Below are 18012 nucleotides of genomic sequence, written 5' to 3' on the forward strand. Positions count from 1 at the left end.
ACATCCACTTTATTTGAACTTTGGTGGATAGTTGTCTTATTGGCAATCATACCACATCTCCTTATTTTCATATTAGTTATCTTATCAAATATACCAACTAACAAAATATAACAACAGAATAAATTCATACATTTAACACTAAACATAAAAGGATGTGTACTTACATCTGAGAATGGTGAGTCCATTTCATTCATTGTAAACTGAAATGATAAAAAAATGATGTAAGAAAATACTAAATAAAAACATTATTCCACAATTGTCCATTTTAATATAAGGGGCTTTAATTTTGGATTTTATAATTTCTTTAAATGTTATTTGGACATCGTTGTCCTTGTGCTATGTTTTGTTCTTGAATTGCACTTACTTTTTTCCCCGTATAGGTACTGAATTGCTTGACTGAGTACCTGAATGAAATCCAGTTACAGATTGTACAAAAATACAAGATGATTCAACATAGAATAGACATATTTATACTTTTGGGTATTTGGCTGTATTTGCTCAGCATTAACCTAGATCTGTCTCCGAATAACCTTCTGGCATCATGCAACAGTCACTTTTTAATTATAATGTCAATTTTTTTAAATTAAGAAGCAGAATTTTGCAGGAACTTGTTTGACTTTAAGTAATGGCAGATAAATTTGCATACAAGTGTAAATACGTCTATGAATTACTTACATCTCTTCCATCCCCATCTCCATCATAACTTGGGTTAGATAGTCCAAATCCTAGACGTTCTGAAAATTGCCTGAAAAATAAATCATAGCTTAGGTTTGACAATCCAAATGATGTTCTGAAAATATTCATGGAAGCGTATTAGGGAGAGAATCTGGGTTTTTTTAATATTTTACCCTGTGAAAAATTCATTTGACATTCATATTCATAACAACACAACAAATTAAACAACATTCTGAAGAAATTTTAACTTATTGGCAATTTCTATTGTTTTTTAATTTTCATAATAAATTTTTTTTACTGTAAAGTTTGAACTTCTTAGAAACCTCCTCTATCAGAATAGCTATTACTACTCAGTTTTTAGTGCAGTATAGACATGAGAAATTTGATATCTCTGAATGTTTTTTCAGAAGGGTCCTATCATACATACTTTTCTTTGCGTTTCTTTGTAAAGAAATATCCACCAACAACTAAACCAATCACGGCTAGTACTCCTACTGCAACACCGACTCCTATTTTTGTTCCGTCTGAAACAAAAACATCAATATAGTGTTAGTGCTTTAACAATGATGTTATAACAATTCCACTGCATACACATGATCAAATAAGATCAACTGAGAAGATTTTGGAATTTGAATGAGAAGAATGTAGGAAACATTAGGAGATTCTAGCTGGTCAATTATGTCCTTATGGATTGATTGTTGTTTGCTTAATGTCTAGTGGCAAATATTTCCAACATTTTTAGGATGACTTTCCCTATGAAAATACTGTAATAATTTCTTCAGTTTGAATCCATTATAAATATTAAAAAATGTTTATGAAGTGATTGGAAGATCAAATTGTTTGTCAGGTAAACTAACTGGCCAACAGTTTAATAATGTTTAAGTAAAATTCCACTGACTTGTAAGATTTACGCTGTAGAAATGAATATACATTTTTGATGGTATGAAAATGTGTGGTAATTCATAAAATAATCAGGTTAATGACTGCATGTTAATTATGAAGTAAGGCAAATTATCTGTTATATAATATACAGCACACAAAAGGGACAGAAAATAAATGTACTGTGAATTTTTTTTTATCTTCGTGGGTACCAATTTTTGCGGAAATTTGATTGCATAGTTTTAAAAAAGTCTGCATACAAGTCTATAGAAAATTCATACTTCGACAGGCCTATAGAAAATTTGTACTTTGTTGAACATTTAAATACCTGGTTCATCAGTACCCAGGTAATTGACGAATGTTGGTATCCCATGAATGATGATGGTTCCATAGTATTTTGAAATAAAAACAAATGAGACTATAGGTACAGCATATGTTAATTATACTATTTAACTAATAACATACTATTTTTCTTAGGAGGAGCTGGGTTACTTTGTGCTCTAGATTGGTATTGACATCTATCTCCAAAAGTACTAGATGAACAACTGTAATAAATAATAAAAATAGGTATAATCTCAGGCAAAAAATGGCTCATCTGGTCAAACAAATTTAAATTTTATCTAATATATTGTTCAATGTAACTTTAATGTCAAAATTTTGAGGGGTTACTGTTAAAGTAATGATAACAAAGATGAAAATTCAAATCCATATAAATATCTTTTTTCTAGTATAACATTTAAATAGAAATAACTGTATCGTATTAAATGACTCATATTTTCTGTTGCTGATCTCTATTTTCAAAATGCTGTCAAAATAGTAATAAGGCAATAAGTTTTTCAAGTACACTATATTTTCCTCAATTCCTTATTCACTCAGAATTTTAGCAGGGATTTGCCCAAATTTCCTTTTGATTCTGAACACACAAAGAATTACAGAAAGCATCATTGATATGAATTAAACATAATATAATCTAGAGTTTTGAAATCTGTATTCATTACAAGCTGCAGTTGAATGCAGTCAAAAGATGCCTTAGTCATCTATTCGTTGTTAGTTACTCACTTGCAAGAAGCTCCATTTGTTTTGCTTGCTGTACAACTTCCTTTGTTGAGACAGAAACCAACAGGACAATTAACTCCTGTCAATAAATGATCAATTCTCATAAAAATACAATTATATTTCATATTGGGTTTTCCGAAGCTTTGCCAGCCGAATTTTATCAAAAAAGCAAAGTAAATCTTAACCATCCGATGGACAGCATAAAATACTCCAGACCCCTCTACAAAAATAACCACCAAAAATAACAAAACAAAAACATTTACTACTTCAATATTTGAGATATTTGCATGTTTGTGTGTTTATGATTTGAAATGAAATGAAACCAGAAAACTGAAATGTCAACAAGGGCCCCCACTTGCACATTTTTATGTGACATAAAAAGAAAAATACATTTTTGTGTGACATAAAAACAAAATACATTTTTGTGTAACATAGAGAAAAAATTAATACTGGTGCACACAATTGTGACCTAATGTCATTCAAACTTTTGTATTTATTTTTTTAACAACTGATATACCAAGCTAACAAAGATATTGGTTCCTTTTCAAGGATATTTGATTTCGTGGTTTTGCCAAAATCTGTATACAACTTTATGAAAATTTGTAATTTGTTGAACATTTAAATTTGTGGTTCACCAGTACGCACTAAATCCAGGAAAATTGGTAGCTAATGAATAATAATGAATTAACAGTATTGGTTATCTTATCGCCTTTTATTTTTGCCATGATGCTGGCTATCCTTTAATTCTCTAGCTTAGAAGCAACAAATACCAATTTTTAAAGGTCAAGTCTGCAATAGACCATATCACTATTTTGGAATGAACAATTGCACTAATAATGGCGGACAAATTGTGATAAGGTGCATTGTTGGGGATAATATAACAAAAATCTCACAGTTGAGAACACATGACCAATAACCTTACAATAACACTACCTTATATTTTGTGACAATGAAATTCTAATAAAATAAACATTTAATTGGTTTCTATCAATACATTACTGTTAAATTAAACCCTTTGAAAATGTCTTTTTAAGATATTAAAGGTTGTTTGCATGAAAAAATATTCCCCCAAAATGTTAATCGTACCTTGTCCAGGCTGTCCACATAAACTCTCATCTGTGTAATCTCCACAATCATTGACTGAATCACAACGTGGAGCATTGATACAACTTCTCTGTTTGTTACACCAATAGTAACCAGAATGACACTTTACTAAAGAAATAAAAACAGAATGTAATTTGCAATACATGATAAGAAAAAAAACCAGTTTTCAGAAAAAAAACTGAAAAAGGTAACTGCTGAACAAACATGAAAAAGTAATGTGACAGAAAAATGAGAATTGTTTCCAAGTTCAGAAGTATAGTAATTGTTAGATATATATTTTCCATTCTAATGCAATTTTTTATGTAACATGCTACCTGTCTCCAGTAAAACTGCAGTTGTGACCGTCAAATCTAAAACTGATGGCAGCAACTCTTCAACTACAGTACTGTTATTCCTTAAATATAAATACTTACTACAACTAGCTGGTTCATCTGATCCATCATTACAGTCCTTTACTCCATCACACATGTAAAGTCTAGCAATACATTCTCCTGATCCACATGCCATTTCTGTCTTTTTACATGTTAGTGTTGGTGCTACTGTTGACTTTGGTTGCTTTGTTGTTACTGGAGGTAATGTTTTTGGTTTTGGGGTGATTCCTGGTGTCAGTGTTGAACCTGTAAATTAAATTCCATGCATAATTATCTTTCATATAACCATATATTAAATCAATATAATCAAAATAGTTTTCCTACATTCATTATTATCCTTGATAGAGCAATCAAGAGCCATAACTCCATCTGTTATTTCTGTTGGAAAATTTGGAGAAAATCAAAAGTTTTCAAAAGTCAAATCTTATAGTGTGATCTTGCTATCAGTGACATTGTAAAGACATTTATAAACTTTTGGTAGCTATAATTTTATCTAATTCTTATAATTATGTGTGAGAAACAAATACTTGTTAGGACAAATATGTATCAGGATATATAATATATACCCATAAACCTTCTTATAAAAAAGAAGATGTGGTATGATTGCCAATGAGACAACTCTCCACAAGAGACCAAATGACACAGAAATTAACAACTATAGGTCACCGTACGGCCTTCAAAAATGAGCAAAGCCCATACCGCACAGTCAGCTATAAAAGGCAAGGATAATAATGATAAATAACCACCCATCATTATCAGTAAGACAAGCAATCCTTGTCAATGAAAATTTGAGTTGAGCACACTACTATTGATTACAGTAGATGAAAGATTTCAACCACTCAGCCACAGAGGCACCCTTAAGCTGACCTGACACCCTTCTATATTTAAAATAATCAATATTCTAACATCAATGAATATCTGTGAATTTGTATATAAGATTCTTTTTATCGGAAATTTGCCTTGTTTTTTTAGTTGAGAATATGAAATAAAACTATCTATAGGCATACAAAACATTGTGATAGTTGTTTGGTTATATAAATGAAGTTGCATGCATTTCAGTGATAAATTGATGCAGATGGACATGAACATGTGACATTGCTGCACTGATATGTGACATTGCTGCACTGATATGTGACATCATTATTTTCTGAAAACTATGAATGGGTTTCTTACCTGTTGGTGCAGGTGTTGTAGGACAGCCAAACTCATCGCTACCATCTGGACAATCATTGACAAAATCACACTTCCATGCATTGGGGTAACACTGATTCACAGGCTTACAGTAGAATGTATCTCGTCCACAGAATTGATGGTTCATTGGTTGGTATGGTTCTATAAAAGAAAAAAACAGGAAGATAATTTTATTGGTAGGAAATCACAATATAAACTGACAATTTTTTTCAATTTGCAGTTAGAACTCATCAGTACAAACTGATCAACTGTAGACAAAACATCAGCCCATTGCCAAAGAAAATTTGTCATTAGTATAGAGCAGGTGTAGTGTTAAAATACTCTTAACAATTCCAGTGATACCAAGATTTAAAAAAAATCAATGCCTTATATAATAAGGCACAGTGGTGTAAAATCAGTTTGAAAACTTCTAAATTGTAACAATAATAAGTTTAGCCCTTTGCTATTCTGAAAATGCAAAGCCTATAAAATTTTTGGATCCTTGATATTTTTAAAAGGTTTACCTATGGATACAATCTTATTTTATTGCTATTCTTAAAAGTCAAAGCCTTTGGATAAAAATTTTGTTCATTGCTATTCTAAAAGTTTGCTAAAATATTTGGTTCATTGCTATTCTGAAAAGGCAATACCAATTGGATAAAGCTTTGCGTCAATATTCTAAAAAGACAAACAAAGTCTTTTGGATAGCAAATTTGGTTCATTGCTATTCTGAAAAGGCAAAGTCTATTGGATAAAACTTTGGTTCATTGATATTCTATAAAGGCAAACAATGTTTTTTAGATAAAAAAAAATTTGGTTTATTGTTATTTTAAGAGGGCACAGTCTATTGGATAAGTAGAAGAAAAAAACTGATATGATAAAGGAACTGATAAAGTTATGGGAAGCTCATTCATGAAATATAAATTTCTATATGCCCTATAATGGTTGTAAGCAAACTTATTTGACCTACTCCAAAGAGTCAACTATGAACCAATTAAAATAAAATGCTTCGCTGGGGCGCAGCTTGATACGACCGCAGAGGTCGAACCCTGAACAGTTGGACAAGTATGGACACAACATTCAAGCTTGATACAGCTCTGAATTTGGATTGTTATTAAATATTTGACACAGCATAGGTTTCTGACACAGAAAGAATGTGGTCTAAGAACTTGAATTTTTTTAATTTACCTATTATGGTCCAATGTCCAAAATCAAAATACATGGTTAGATTCAGCATATCAAAGAACCCCATATATTCAATTTTTGTTAAAATCAAACAAAGTTTAATTTTGGACCCTTTGGACCTTAATGTAGACCAATTTAAAAAACGGGACTTAAAATTAAAAATCTAAATACACGGTTAGATTTGGAATATCAAAAAAACCCAATAATTCAATTTTTGATGAAATCAAACAAAGTTTAATTTTGGACCCTTTTGACCTCAATATGAACCAATTTGATAGCGGGGCCCACAAATAAAAAATCTAAGTTCATGGTTAGATTCAGCATATCAAAGAACCCCATATATTCAATTTTTGTTGAAATAAAAAAAAATATAATTTTGGACCCCAACTTGGACCAACTTGAAAACTGGGCCCATAATCAAAAATCTAAACACATGTTTAGATTCAGCATATCAAAGAACCCCAAGAATTCAATTTTTGTTAAAATCAAACTAAGTTTAATTTTGGACCCTTTGGACCTCAATGAAGACCAATTTAAAAAACGGGACCCAAATTAAAAATCTAAAAACACGGTTAGATTTGGAATATCAAAGAACCCCAATAATTCAATTTTAGATGAAATCAAACAAAGTTTAATTTTGGACCCTTTTGACCTCAATATGAACCAATTAGATAACGGGGTCCACAAATAAAAAATCTAAATACATGGTTAGATTCAGCATATCAAAGAACCCCATATATTCAATTTTTGTTGAAATCAAACAAAGTTTAATTTTGGACCCCAATTTGGACCAACTTGAAAACTGGGCCAAAAATTAAAAATCTAAATACATTTTTAGATTCAGCATATCAAAGAACCTCATATATTCAATTTTTGCTAAAATCAAACAAAGTTTAATTTTGGACCCTTTGGACATTAATGTAGACCAATTTGAAAACTGGACCCAAAATTAAAATCTAAATACACGGATAGATTTGGCATATCAAATAAATAAATGTGGTCAAAGATTTTACAAAACTAATGCGCCATACTGTGCAATTAATGATTACTTCTTGAAATTTTTCAATATTTGAAATTTGAAAAAAAAATAATATTTGAAGAATAATTCTTTTTAATTTCTGAAATCTGAAATGAGAAAAAATTGGCCCCCCACAATTTCTTTTTATCCCCCCCCCCCTTTTTCCCCCCAAAAAATTCTTTCCCTCAAGATATGGTCATAATCTCAATTCAAATTTCCAATGGAGTTGGCAACCATAATTACCCATTTAAATTTACCATAGTGCTAACTTAATCTATTTTATAATAGAATTAATAAAAATATAGTGTCAAATCTTTCATATGGATTTTTTTGTAAAAAAAAAAGATGAAAACATTTGCAGATATTTTTACTGGTCTTCCTTTATAAATATGCATTTCTTTAAACATAATTTAAAAGCAGTGTAAGGGAAGTAACCAAAACGTTGTATTTGGATTACCTCCCTTACACTGTTTTAGATTATCTTTATTGTTCATTAACCATTACTTTATACATAATTTAAAAGCAGTGTAAGGGAGATAATTTCAATGATGTATTTGATTTATCTCCCTTACACTGCTTTAAATTATGTTTTGTACTAAAGTATTTGTCCATTAACCAGGACAACCTTGTTTTTCCCCCTTTTTTGCCCCTAATTCCTAAACGGTTTGAGCCATAACCCCCCAAAGCAAATCCTAACCATCCCTTTGTGGTATGAAACTTGTAGTATAATTTCAGAGAGATCCATACACCGTTCCACAGTTATTGTCTGGAAACTAGAAAATGCTCATTTTTGGCCCCTTTTTGGCCCCTAATCCCTTAACTGTTGGTACCATAACCCCCAAAATCAATCCCAACCTTCCTTTTGTGGTATTTAACCTTATGGTAAAATTTCAAAAAGATCCATTCACTTAAACTAAAGTTAGAGTGCGAAAACCAATATGTATTCGGACGACGACGCCGACGACGACGACGCCAACGTCATACCAATATACGACCACAAAATTTTTTTGCGGTCGTATAAAAATTCAACTTCTTACCACCTAAATAACATTGCAGTCTCAGAATCCTTGTGTATGGGGTTTGGACCAATCAAAATGTCTAAATCACTGTCATTCCCATCATACAATACCATTTCTGAATTTTTGTTTTTTACTTCTACATGTAACTGGCCTTGTGGTCATAAAAATTTCAAGCATGATTATCATACACAGACTCAGAAATCAATCAATCAAAATACTGGATTTGGTGTTACGAGCACAAATTTTGTACATTTGAGTGCTGAGTAAAGTCTTATGACTGAGAGCCCTGGTGTAAGAAACAACACATCTAAAATTTGTTTTCAATAAAAAGAGAGGATGGTCATGTCATTGACACAGCAACCACAGGAAATAAGCAACCAAAGACAGCAACCACAGGAAATAAGCAACCAAAATCATTTAAAGCTAAACACACAGTCTTCAACAAAACAGGTGTCTGTACAATACATCAAGCTCTGGCCATGTGGTCACAAAAATTTTAAGTATGATTATCATACTCAAGACTCAGAATTTAACCAATCAAAACACTGGATTTGGTGTTTCGAGCACAATTTTTATACTCTGAGTACTGAGTTAAGTTTTATGACCAAGAGCCCAGAATAGTCCTGTATACTTACTGCCAGTGGCACATTCTGGTGTGAATGAAACATCATCAATAGCTACGTCTGATTGAGCCTCGTCACCTCGTACACCTTCAACAACAACATGGAATGCTTGGCTACTTCCTACTAACAAGTTTATATACTGCCATGAAGGTCCTTGATTTCCTGACTTTGTCCACCATAACTGGGTATTAGTTTCATTTGCATTCTGGACATAAACCTGTGAAAGAAAGTATATCATTTTGTTATAATATAAGCAGTAAGAGGCCATATGTCTGATGCTGAGAAAAACAAGGTACAATATCTAAATGCAGAGAAAAAGAATATAGTAGCACTACTTAAAATGCTAAGAAAAAGAATATAGCTGTACTATTTAAATCCAGAGAAAAATAAAATAGTTACACTACTTAAATGCTGAGAAAAAGAAAAAAGGTACATTACTAAAATGCTAATACAGTTGCCAACACCTATTGTTACTCTATCCTGCAGTAGAATCTCATCATCAAAGATTAACAGGCTGCAATTATCATATTCTCTTAAATAGGAATCTCAAACATACCCATATTTTTAAAGAATGTTTTCATGTAATCCATAATATAATTATTCATTTTTATTTTAAAACCAATGAAATTTAACTTGACATACACTTCAACCTAATCAACTCTTAAATTTATTCACAACTTAAAAATTGTTGACCTTGATCTTTTGTGCTTTTGTTGTTGTTTGGATAAAACCCACAACTTTGTTTATTCGTACAATGCATTAATCTAGAGAAAATAGTTTGTCTAGCCATTATCATATATAAAGATAAATTATTATACTTCACTTTAAAATTCACGATTTTTGATTGGGTCATATGAGGGAGACATTCTACTCTACCCCATGGCCTATATTCTATTACCATTCACAGAGACCCTTGATCATTTTTGCACTTTACTAAATACTGATGGTTGATGTGAACATGATGTTATAGTTTGTTAATTTCAATTCAAAATTTAAAAGACACTAATAACAGAACATTTAGCATTATAAATTAAACTACACATGGCAGAGAGGGTGATAGAGCAGATTGTTACCCTTCGAAAAAACATTGTAAACCATGGCTTTGCATGGGTTGCCAATGTTTTCTTGCAATAACAGCCAGCTCTATCACTCTCTCAGCTATGGGGTATATATATATAATATCCTCATGTACTGTAGAAATTGTTCTTACATTCAGTGGACCCATGGTAGAGGATCCGTACATGTAGTACCACATTCTAACATAGCATACACCACGACTAGGTGGGAATGTAGGAGAATTAACTTTAGCTGTGTCACCTGCTCTCATCTGGGCACTGTTTATGTACAGGAACTGACCTGAAATTATTTAAGAATATGTAAGTGCACAAAATAAACATAAACAGAGATGTCTACGGTAGTAACTTATACAGAATGAAATAAAGAATGTTTGGTATATTGATTTCACAATAGTTGACATAGAAATGTCCAGAACAGTAAATAAAAAAATTCTGCATGCATTCATTATTAATATTATTGAACAATGGAAACAAATGCATGGTGAATTACTATGATTTCAGGAAAAACTGCATGGTGAATTACTATGATTTCAGGAAAAACTGCATGGTGAATTACTATGATTTCAGGAAAAACTGCATACAAGTACTGATATCAAAATTCTTTTTTTTTTTTAAACTAAATACTCCTTGAGAACCTTATTTGTAACATTAGACAATATAATATTATATTAAATATAAGCAAGCCAGTTGTTCCATTCATAAATATTCCATGACCGTTACAAATTTTGTCCCTTTCTGAAGACCCTCAACAGATAAATGTTACATTTCAACCATAAATTAAAGTTCACCGTGTTAAAAGGTAAGTTTTCATTGGTTAAAAGTTTACCTTTAAAACATGTTTGACTGTATTACTACATCATTCGAAATATCACAATAAAATATGTTTACTGCATGAACCTCTTACCATTGTTTGATCCTAAATGATCCACAGAAGGCCCTGTGTTAGGATTTGGTGTGCTTTGTCCTAATATCCAATCTGAGAAATCGTCCTTGCTTTGAGTCCACTGACATAAATTGGTATTAAAGTTACAGTCTCCTTGTGCTGGTGCTGTAAAAAATCAAAGAAAACATTTTGTTTCCCATGTTTAAGAAGTTCTGTGGTCGAAGTTGGATAGCACCAAGAATATTATATTTCTTCTCTTTTTATCCTGTTAATTGTAATATTGTTATTCAAAAAAGACATCATCCCTAAAATAAGGTTTACTATCATTTTAAAAGATAATCGCAATATTTGGAGAAAAAGTATTTTTACAAAATAATTTGGCAAAAAAAGAAACTAAAATATCTATTGGTTTCTAGTTTTTAAATCTATCTTTTCATCATACTTACTGGTACATCCATCTTCATCAGATGAATCACTACAATCTGTCTTTTCATCACATCTATATCTTCTATCTATACACTGTGTCTTACTGGCACATTGGAATTGTGAATTTGGACAATTCTTAACTTCAACAGCTGCAAAATATTTTGACAGGAAAATAGTTAAACCAGCCATGGGAATATACCATCAGCAGAAGCTACTTGTGACCTTAGCAATTACCATAATAAATGTTCTCTCTTCAGAACATGTGTAGAACAATTAAGAAATATGAAGTACAAATTGCTCATCATAAATAAACATTGTCACTTTTGGAATAAAAATATCTTCTCATGAGATTTATGCCATAATGTTTATGAACTCACTCTTAAAACATTTTTACATAATTTTCACAAAACAAAATTGATAAATAAATACACCAACAATCTACTGTTCCTTCAGTAAAATACCACTTACTAGGAGCACAGCTGTTAAACTGTATGTCATCAATTGCAATATCTCCAAGGTAACCATTTCCTTGGACAGCTTCAAACAAAATTGTGAAATGGTTGTAACTTGGTAATGGAACCGTCAACTGTTTCCATCCCTGACCCTGGTTTCCTGTCAATGATTTCAAGACATTGTTCTGTCCTGCATTGTTTTTCAGGACAACGTTGAGTGTTCCTATATTCCTGCCGTTCATGTTGTACCAGAATGTCATCTGACATGATGGTCCTGACTGGTAGTAGATGTCGCTCATTAGAATGGCTTTGTAACCAAGACGACTACCACTTGCTTCCACGTACATGTAATGACCTGTAAAAAGGGGAAAAAGATATGAGTTTCTTGTTTAAGTACAAATGTAAGTAAAAAGAGATGTGGGGTATTACACCAATGAGACAGCAACCTACAACACAAAGTTTAAAAATCAGGTTAGAAAAAGAAACTAACAATTGGATTTATGAACAATGAACTAAAATTTACAAAGCTTAAAATGAAGAGAAAAAAAATAGCAAGTAAAAAGAGTTACAGATATATCAACAACTTTCTGCAAAATATTTGATAAAAGAAAAACAAAATTTCCTCAAATATGAAAAAAAAATTTTGAAAGATTTCCTGAAAAAAAAATATATATTCATATATTGAATAACACACCTTGAGAAGTTCCCACAGAATGATCAGTAATAGGTCCTGTGCGGCTTGTCGGTGTTTTACCACTATTTAGTTTCCAGTTTATATTGTCTCGTATTGTATTTCTCCATCCACATTGACTATTGGTACCACTTTCAAATTGACATGTTGTTCCTGGAATAAAATGCATAGAGAGTTGGCAATTAAAACAATCAGTTACAAATAATGACATTCCTATCTCAACAGTAAATATTTATGAATAAAAACATGGAATACACTATTAACTATTATCAAGCTTTAATAACCTTCATGAAAAATTATTATTACAAAGAAACCAGAAGATATTTATATTTATCATTAATCTTGCATCAACTATTTAGTTATCTTTGTTGAATGTGTTGAGAAAATTCAGGGAGACCAGTCTTGTGTCCACTTGACCTGGTTACTTCTGTTTATTGTGTTGCTAGGTTGCTGTACACTTACCACAGGTTCTTTCATCAGTGCCATCTCCACAGTCATCAATGAAGTTACATTTTTGGTCAACAGAATAACAGTTTCCATTGTCACATGTAAGCATATTGGTTCCACATGGTCCCACTGTTGTTGGTGGTCTAGTGGGTTGGCCTGGTAATGCAGCTGAAGAATAGGTTTATCTAATTTACAACATTTCTATCTCATTTAAATAATACTCATAGCGCTTTACCCTGTGTCATAAATCATCATATAAATTCATTCTTTTTATAAACTACTTACATTTTTCAAACCATTCTTGACATTGTTATATTAATATAAACCTATCTAATATTCATAAAATGTGTGATCTTTTCCTTTGATCATCTAATCTTAAGGTTCATGTGGACCCTTTGGCTAAAATGGCTGCATTTTCACCTCAAAATTTACTCTGAGTACAGAAAAACCTGTGTATCTGGAAAAGTTTTGAGGCATAGCATGCCCTAGATAAATAAAATTCAAATATATTTTATGTTTTAGAAAAATAAAAACTTAACAGAATTTTGCAGTGCACCTTTTTTCATTTCTCCAGAAGGTGCCAAAATAAAATAAGTTGGGAAAGAGGTTTGAGAACTTCCCCACTGGTAATAATTGAAGTGAACTGTATTTATTGACATGGACAATAGATGGAAAATAGATACCTGACAATAATTGGTGATTTAAACTGTGTACCTGAGTGGACCATATCAAGTGAAACTCAACTGATTGTTAATTTTATCATCTTCTGCTGGGACGAAAAAAAGAGCACTGCAAAATCCAGATAAGTTTTAAATTTTCTAAAACATACAATGCATTTGAATGTTATTTATCTAGGGCATGTTATGCCTTAAAACTTTTCCAGATGCACAGGTTTGTCTGTACTCAGAGTAAATTTTTAGGTGAAAACGCAGCTATTTTAGCCAAAGGGTCCACATGAACCTTAAATATCACTTTTAGTAGAAGTGTTTCATGGTGTCTGTTCAAAGGTTTGCCATAATATTGCCTGGAAACAAATTGGGATCAAACTATTAATACTTGACCTTTGAACCATTAACACTGAAGTTTCCTGAATACAGGTCAAATCATTGTATAGTTATTATTTTGAAAGGATGAAAGGGATTACTAGATGGTTGACTATAAAAACAACATACTTCCTATAGGTGCTTGTTCACATCCAGGTGTTAGGGAAATATCATCAATAGCAATATCACCATGGTAACCATTTCCTATTTGTGCTTGAAGGACGACCTGTAGTAAAAATGTTGTTGAATTAATTAACAATTCAGAATAAACTTTGTAATTGTCAACAAAATTAAATTGTGGTCATGTAAGCCATTACAGTTTCAGAACTTCTTCTCTAAAATTTAAATATATTTTTAATAGTACCTGACAGAGTACTTACTACTATACAGCTTTTAGTATCTAACATACCAATACAGATAACTGTGACACTTCAACAGAAATTTTGGTATATATGTATATAGAAAATCATTCAAATATTTCATAATGTAAAATTTGATCAAATGGGAAATAGAATTCTTGTTTCTCCTGGCAAAATTGCCAGATAATTTGTTCTTTGAGGATAATTCTGCTGTCTTTTTATTCCATTCACTGCTTTGTATCTGTTAGGAATAGCACACAAAGACATACAGGTACAGCCCTATGACTCTTTTCACAAAAAATCTTACAAGAAAAAATATAGTCGTAAGATCTTTTGTGAATAGAGCAGCTAGATTTGTAACATCACCCAAGTGTGAAGTATGTTTTATTATTATGACGTAGAATAAGAGAATCCGTACAAGTTAGACATCTTGTTTACACTGTGCCTTGAGAATTCAAAACCTACCACTTTTTATAGTTTATAATTGAAAAATTTAAGACATTGTTCTTACCTCAAAGTTCTGATTCATATTTATAGCATCAGCCAATAAATCATATTGTCCTCGGATCCAGTTGTCACCCTGGTTCCCTGTTATATTTCCTATCACTAAAAATCCATCAGAGTTATAATTGTACCTCTTTATAATGGCCAATGATCCAATATCTTGACCCCACATGTGATAATAAAATCTCAACTGAAATAAAAAATAAGGTCACATGTAAATCATTCATTTACAATATTGAATTTCATGTTATTTTGGAATGGGTTTTCTAAATGTATAAAGTGTACAAATAAAAAAAAAAGCTACATATGATAAACTTTTTTATTCTTTACTAAAAACCTTTATAAAATGACACACTTTTTAGTATTATATGGTACTTTTATTCTATCAACACTTTTAAAGATTAAAAATTACTATGAATACAAAATGTATTATTAGAAATTTGATTCAACAAACTTTTTTACGTTACTATAGTACAAAAATTTAGAAATATTCATAAAACTTATTTTTCTGATTTATATAAATCTGTACCTGACAGCTGGTTACACTTCCTTTGATGATGAATGAAGCCAATCTTGCTATTTGACCTGGTTTATTAGGAGAGGAACTCTCAGTATAAAGGTAGGTTCCTGGAAAAAACAATTCATTGTTACAAAATATATTCATCTTTGATATGACATGTTTGATAGTGAATTCATGCTTGTCAAGCTTCATCTTACAGAATTCTGAAGGTTTACTGAAGCACAGTATCAAATTGTATTGTAGATCTAATGCATAATTATTACTGTACTCAATAAACACAAAACAGAAAATTTGACTCACAAAAGTAACATTTTTTTTTTCAACATCTTCAATAATATTTTTTTGTAGTCTGAGTTTTGCCTATTGATTATTAGTGAGTAAGTTACAGCATGTTAACCTCAACAACTTGACTTATCTCACCTTGTCGTGATCTTGTTGTGTGGTCAGTAATTGGACCTGTTCCCTTGGAACTAGTGGAGCCTGATGATAGCTTCCAATCAAAGTCATCCGTAATGTCATTGAACCATGTCTGACAAATACCATGCTCAAAACTACACCTTCCTTTGTACACTTGATCACACGTTTCTGCCTGTTATAAGAGCAAAACATTATAGATTAAAATTTGATGTTTCACAAATATGACTGAAAGTCAAATGAGGATATGAGTAACTTTAAAAAGGTAAAATGTACAAAGTCACAATATTTCATTGAGGTAATAACTTTTTTAACTCATCACTCATTCCATATGATATTAAGCTACTAAATATAGATGATCTAATACTACTAAGTATAATAATTCTGGTGTGTCACTTTTTCAAATATTACTTGATGACCTAGTTATGACACTAATATAGTAAAACACCTTCAATATAAAAATAAGATGTGGTATGATTGACAATGTGACACCTATCCACCAAAATTCAAATGAAGTGGATGTATTATGACTGTTACTGTACAATTTTTTCATGTGTTATTTATTGCTAATGAATTCATGTGTATTCAATGTTGCTGTATATAAAAAAAGAAATATCAACATACATATAAGAATAATTTTTGTATGAAATGTATATTATCTCAAACATAACGTGACAGTTAATATGTTATAAAATCATTTAATTTTCGAAAAGGCTTTATTTGATTATAATGTAAACAAATCAAGGAACTGCTTACAATATCACCATGATTATTCAATAATCCTCTTCTAGATAGAGGCATTGGACAATAAGGATGTTAATCACAATAAAGTTGCCACATTTGTTTGGATTGGGTCATTATTTGTTATGTTTGACCTTTTATCTTTAGTTTATACTGTAAACTCACAAATTATTGCATGGTTTTTATTAATGTGAAAAATGCGACTGTTGCAAATTCACAATGATAAGAACTTGTATTCTTATATCTGATACAAATATGAATGCAGCTATTACTGAACTCATAATAATTAATTTTAAATTTGGTGGGTCATATCAAAGTTGCTATAATATATGCTCGCAACAGTTTCTGAATTTACAGTAGGTTAAGTACTCAGAGGCCCGGGTCCCCCCTTTTGTGGGAAAAATTTGGTTGATTATATAGGGAATCACTGAAGCATGACTTGACGGGCCCCCTCTTAGGCAGTCAGTGGGCCCCCACTTATGAAAATTTATGGTACTGGTGACTGGTGTTTATCGTCAGCATTATGGAAATTCTGCAATTGAATGCCCTTATCTAAAGAATGTTAAATCTAGTAACTGGAGGAGAAACGGGCAATCACTAGCATTAACGGAAACCCAGTGACAATCCCGATCTATATCATAAAAAAACTTACATATTCATCACTCTGATCACCACAATCATCAGCATAGTCACAGCGATTATTCTGATCTATACAGTATCCATTAGCACATTTGAATTGACTGGTCTGACAACCTCCTATGAATGGTTCTGGTGCAGGACAGTTAATAAACTGCAATGTGTCCAGAGAAATATCTCCTTGGAATGAACGTCCACGTTTTGCCTGTATTACAATTTGGAAATTGGAACGTGCTCCAATAAAAACAATTGCACGGTTCCATCTACCAAAATGATCACCCTCAACAGACCATAAATGATCTGTTTGGTTGTTGAAGAGGGTATACACCTCAAGACCTCCAACTGATGGTCCACGAATGAAGTAATACAATCCTAAAGCACACTGTGGTCCAGTCTGACCTATTACTGGTGTGTACAGCTCTGTATGGCTGTTAAAGGATCCAGGAGAGCTATCAGCCCACAAGTAATATCCTTGAGCCTGTCCACTCTGGTCTTTGTTTGGTCTAAAGTCTGTACCTTTGATTTTGGTAATTCCTTGGTCTATTTTCCATTTGTAGGTTTGATCTGGTGTAGCAGTTAGTGAGGAGTTGATATTCCAGTTACATAACTCATCTAGTCCAAATCCACAGGAAACCTCCACTGTTTGAAGAAGAAAAAAAAACAATAAAGCAACTACTTTCTACTAATTATTTTTTTGTTTTATATAATTGTAATTTGAAA

The 18012-nt window shown here is 31.7% G+C and overlaps 1 protein-coding gene across 1 annotated transcript in view; it reads right to left on the minus strand.

The window, feature by feature from the left end:
* Window positions 1-18012, minus strand: part of LOC127706610 (MAM and LDL-receptor class A domain-containing protein 2-like) — a 158052-nt gene that overhangs the window by 447 nt on the left and 139593 nt on the right. The window contains exons 148-167 of the mRNA XM_052211265.1: window positions 17309-17931; window positions 15922-16090; window positions 15511-15608; window positions 14989-15171; window positions 14248-14344; window positions 13091-13243; window positions 12632-12781; window positions 11954-12292; window positions 11506-11634; window positions 11081-11224; window positions 10311-10456; window positions 9113-9317; window positions 5259-5417; window positions 4128-4331; window positions 3697-3822; window positions 2614-2689; window positions 2020-2099; window positions 1103-1199; window positions 676-745; window positions 165-200 (exon numbers count right to left, since the gene is read on the minus strand). Of these exons, the coding sequence (XP_052067225.1) occupies window positions 165-200; window positions 676-745; window positions 1103-1199; window positions 2020-2099; window positions 2614-2689; window positions 3697-3822; window positions 4128-4331; window positions 5259-5417; window positions 9113-9317; window positions 10311-10456; window positions 11081-11224; window positions 11506-11634; window positions 11954-12292; window positions 12632-12781; window positions 13091-13243; window positions 14248-14344; window positions 14989-15171; window positions 15511-15608; window positions 15922-16090; window positions 17309-17931 (3284 nt within the window). The remainder of the gene's footprint in view (window positions 1-164; window positions 201-675; window positions 746-1102; window positions 1200-2019; window positions 2100-2613; window positions 2690-3696; window positions 3823-4127; window positions 4332-5258; window positions 5418-9112; window positions 9318-10310; window positions 10457-11080; window positions 11225-11505; window positions 11635-11953; window positions 12293-12631; window positions 12782-13090; window positions 13244-14247; window positions 14345-14988; window positions 15172-15510; window positions 15609-15921; window positions 16091-17308; window positions 17932-18012) is intronic.

The sequence above is a fragment of the Mytilus californianus genome, unplaced genomic scaffold, assembly GCF_021869535.1.
Source record: "Mytilus californianus isolate M0D057914Y unplaced genomic scaffold, xbMytCali1.0.p SCAF_6, whole genome shotgun sequence".
Lineage (NCBI taxonomy): Eukaryota > Metazoa > Mollusca > Bivalvia > Mytilida > Mytilidae > Mytilus > Mytilus californianus.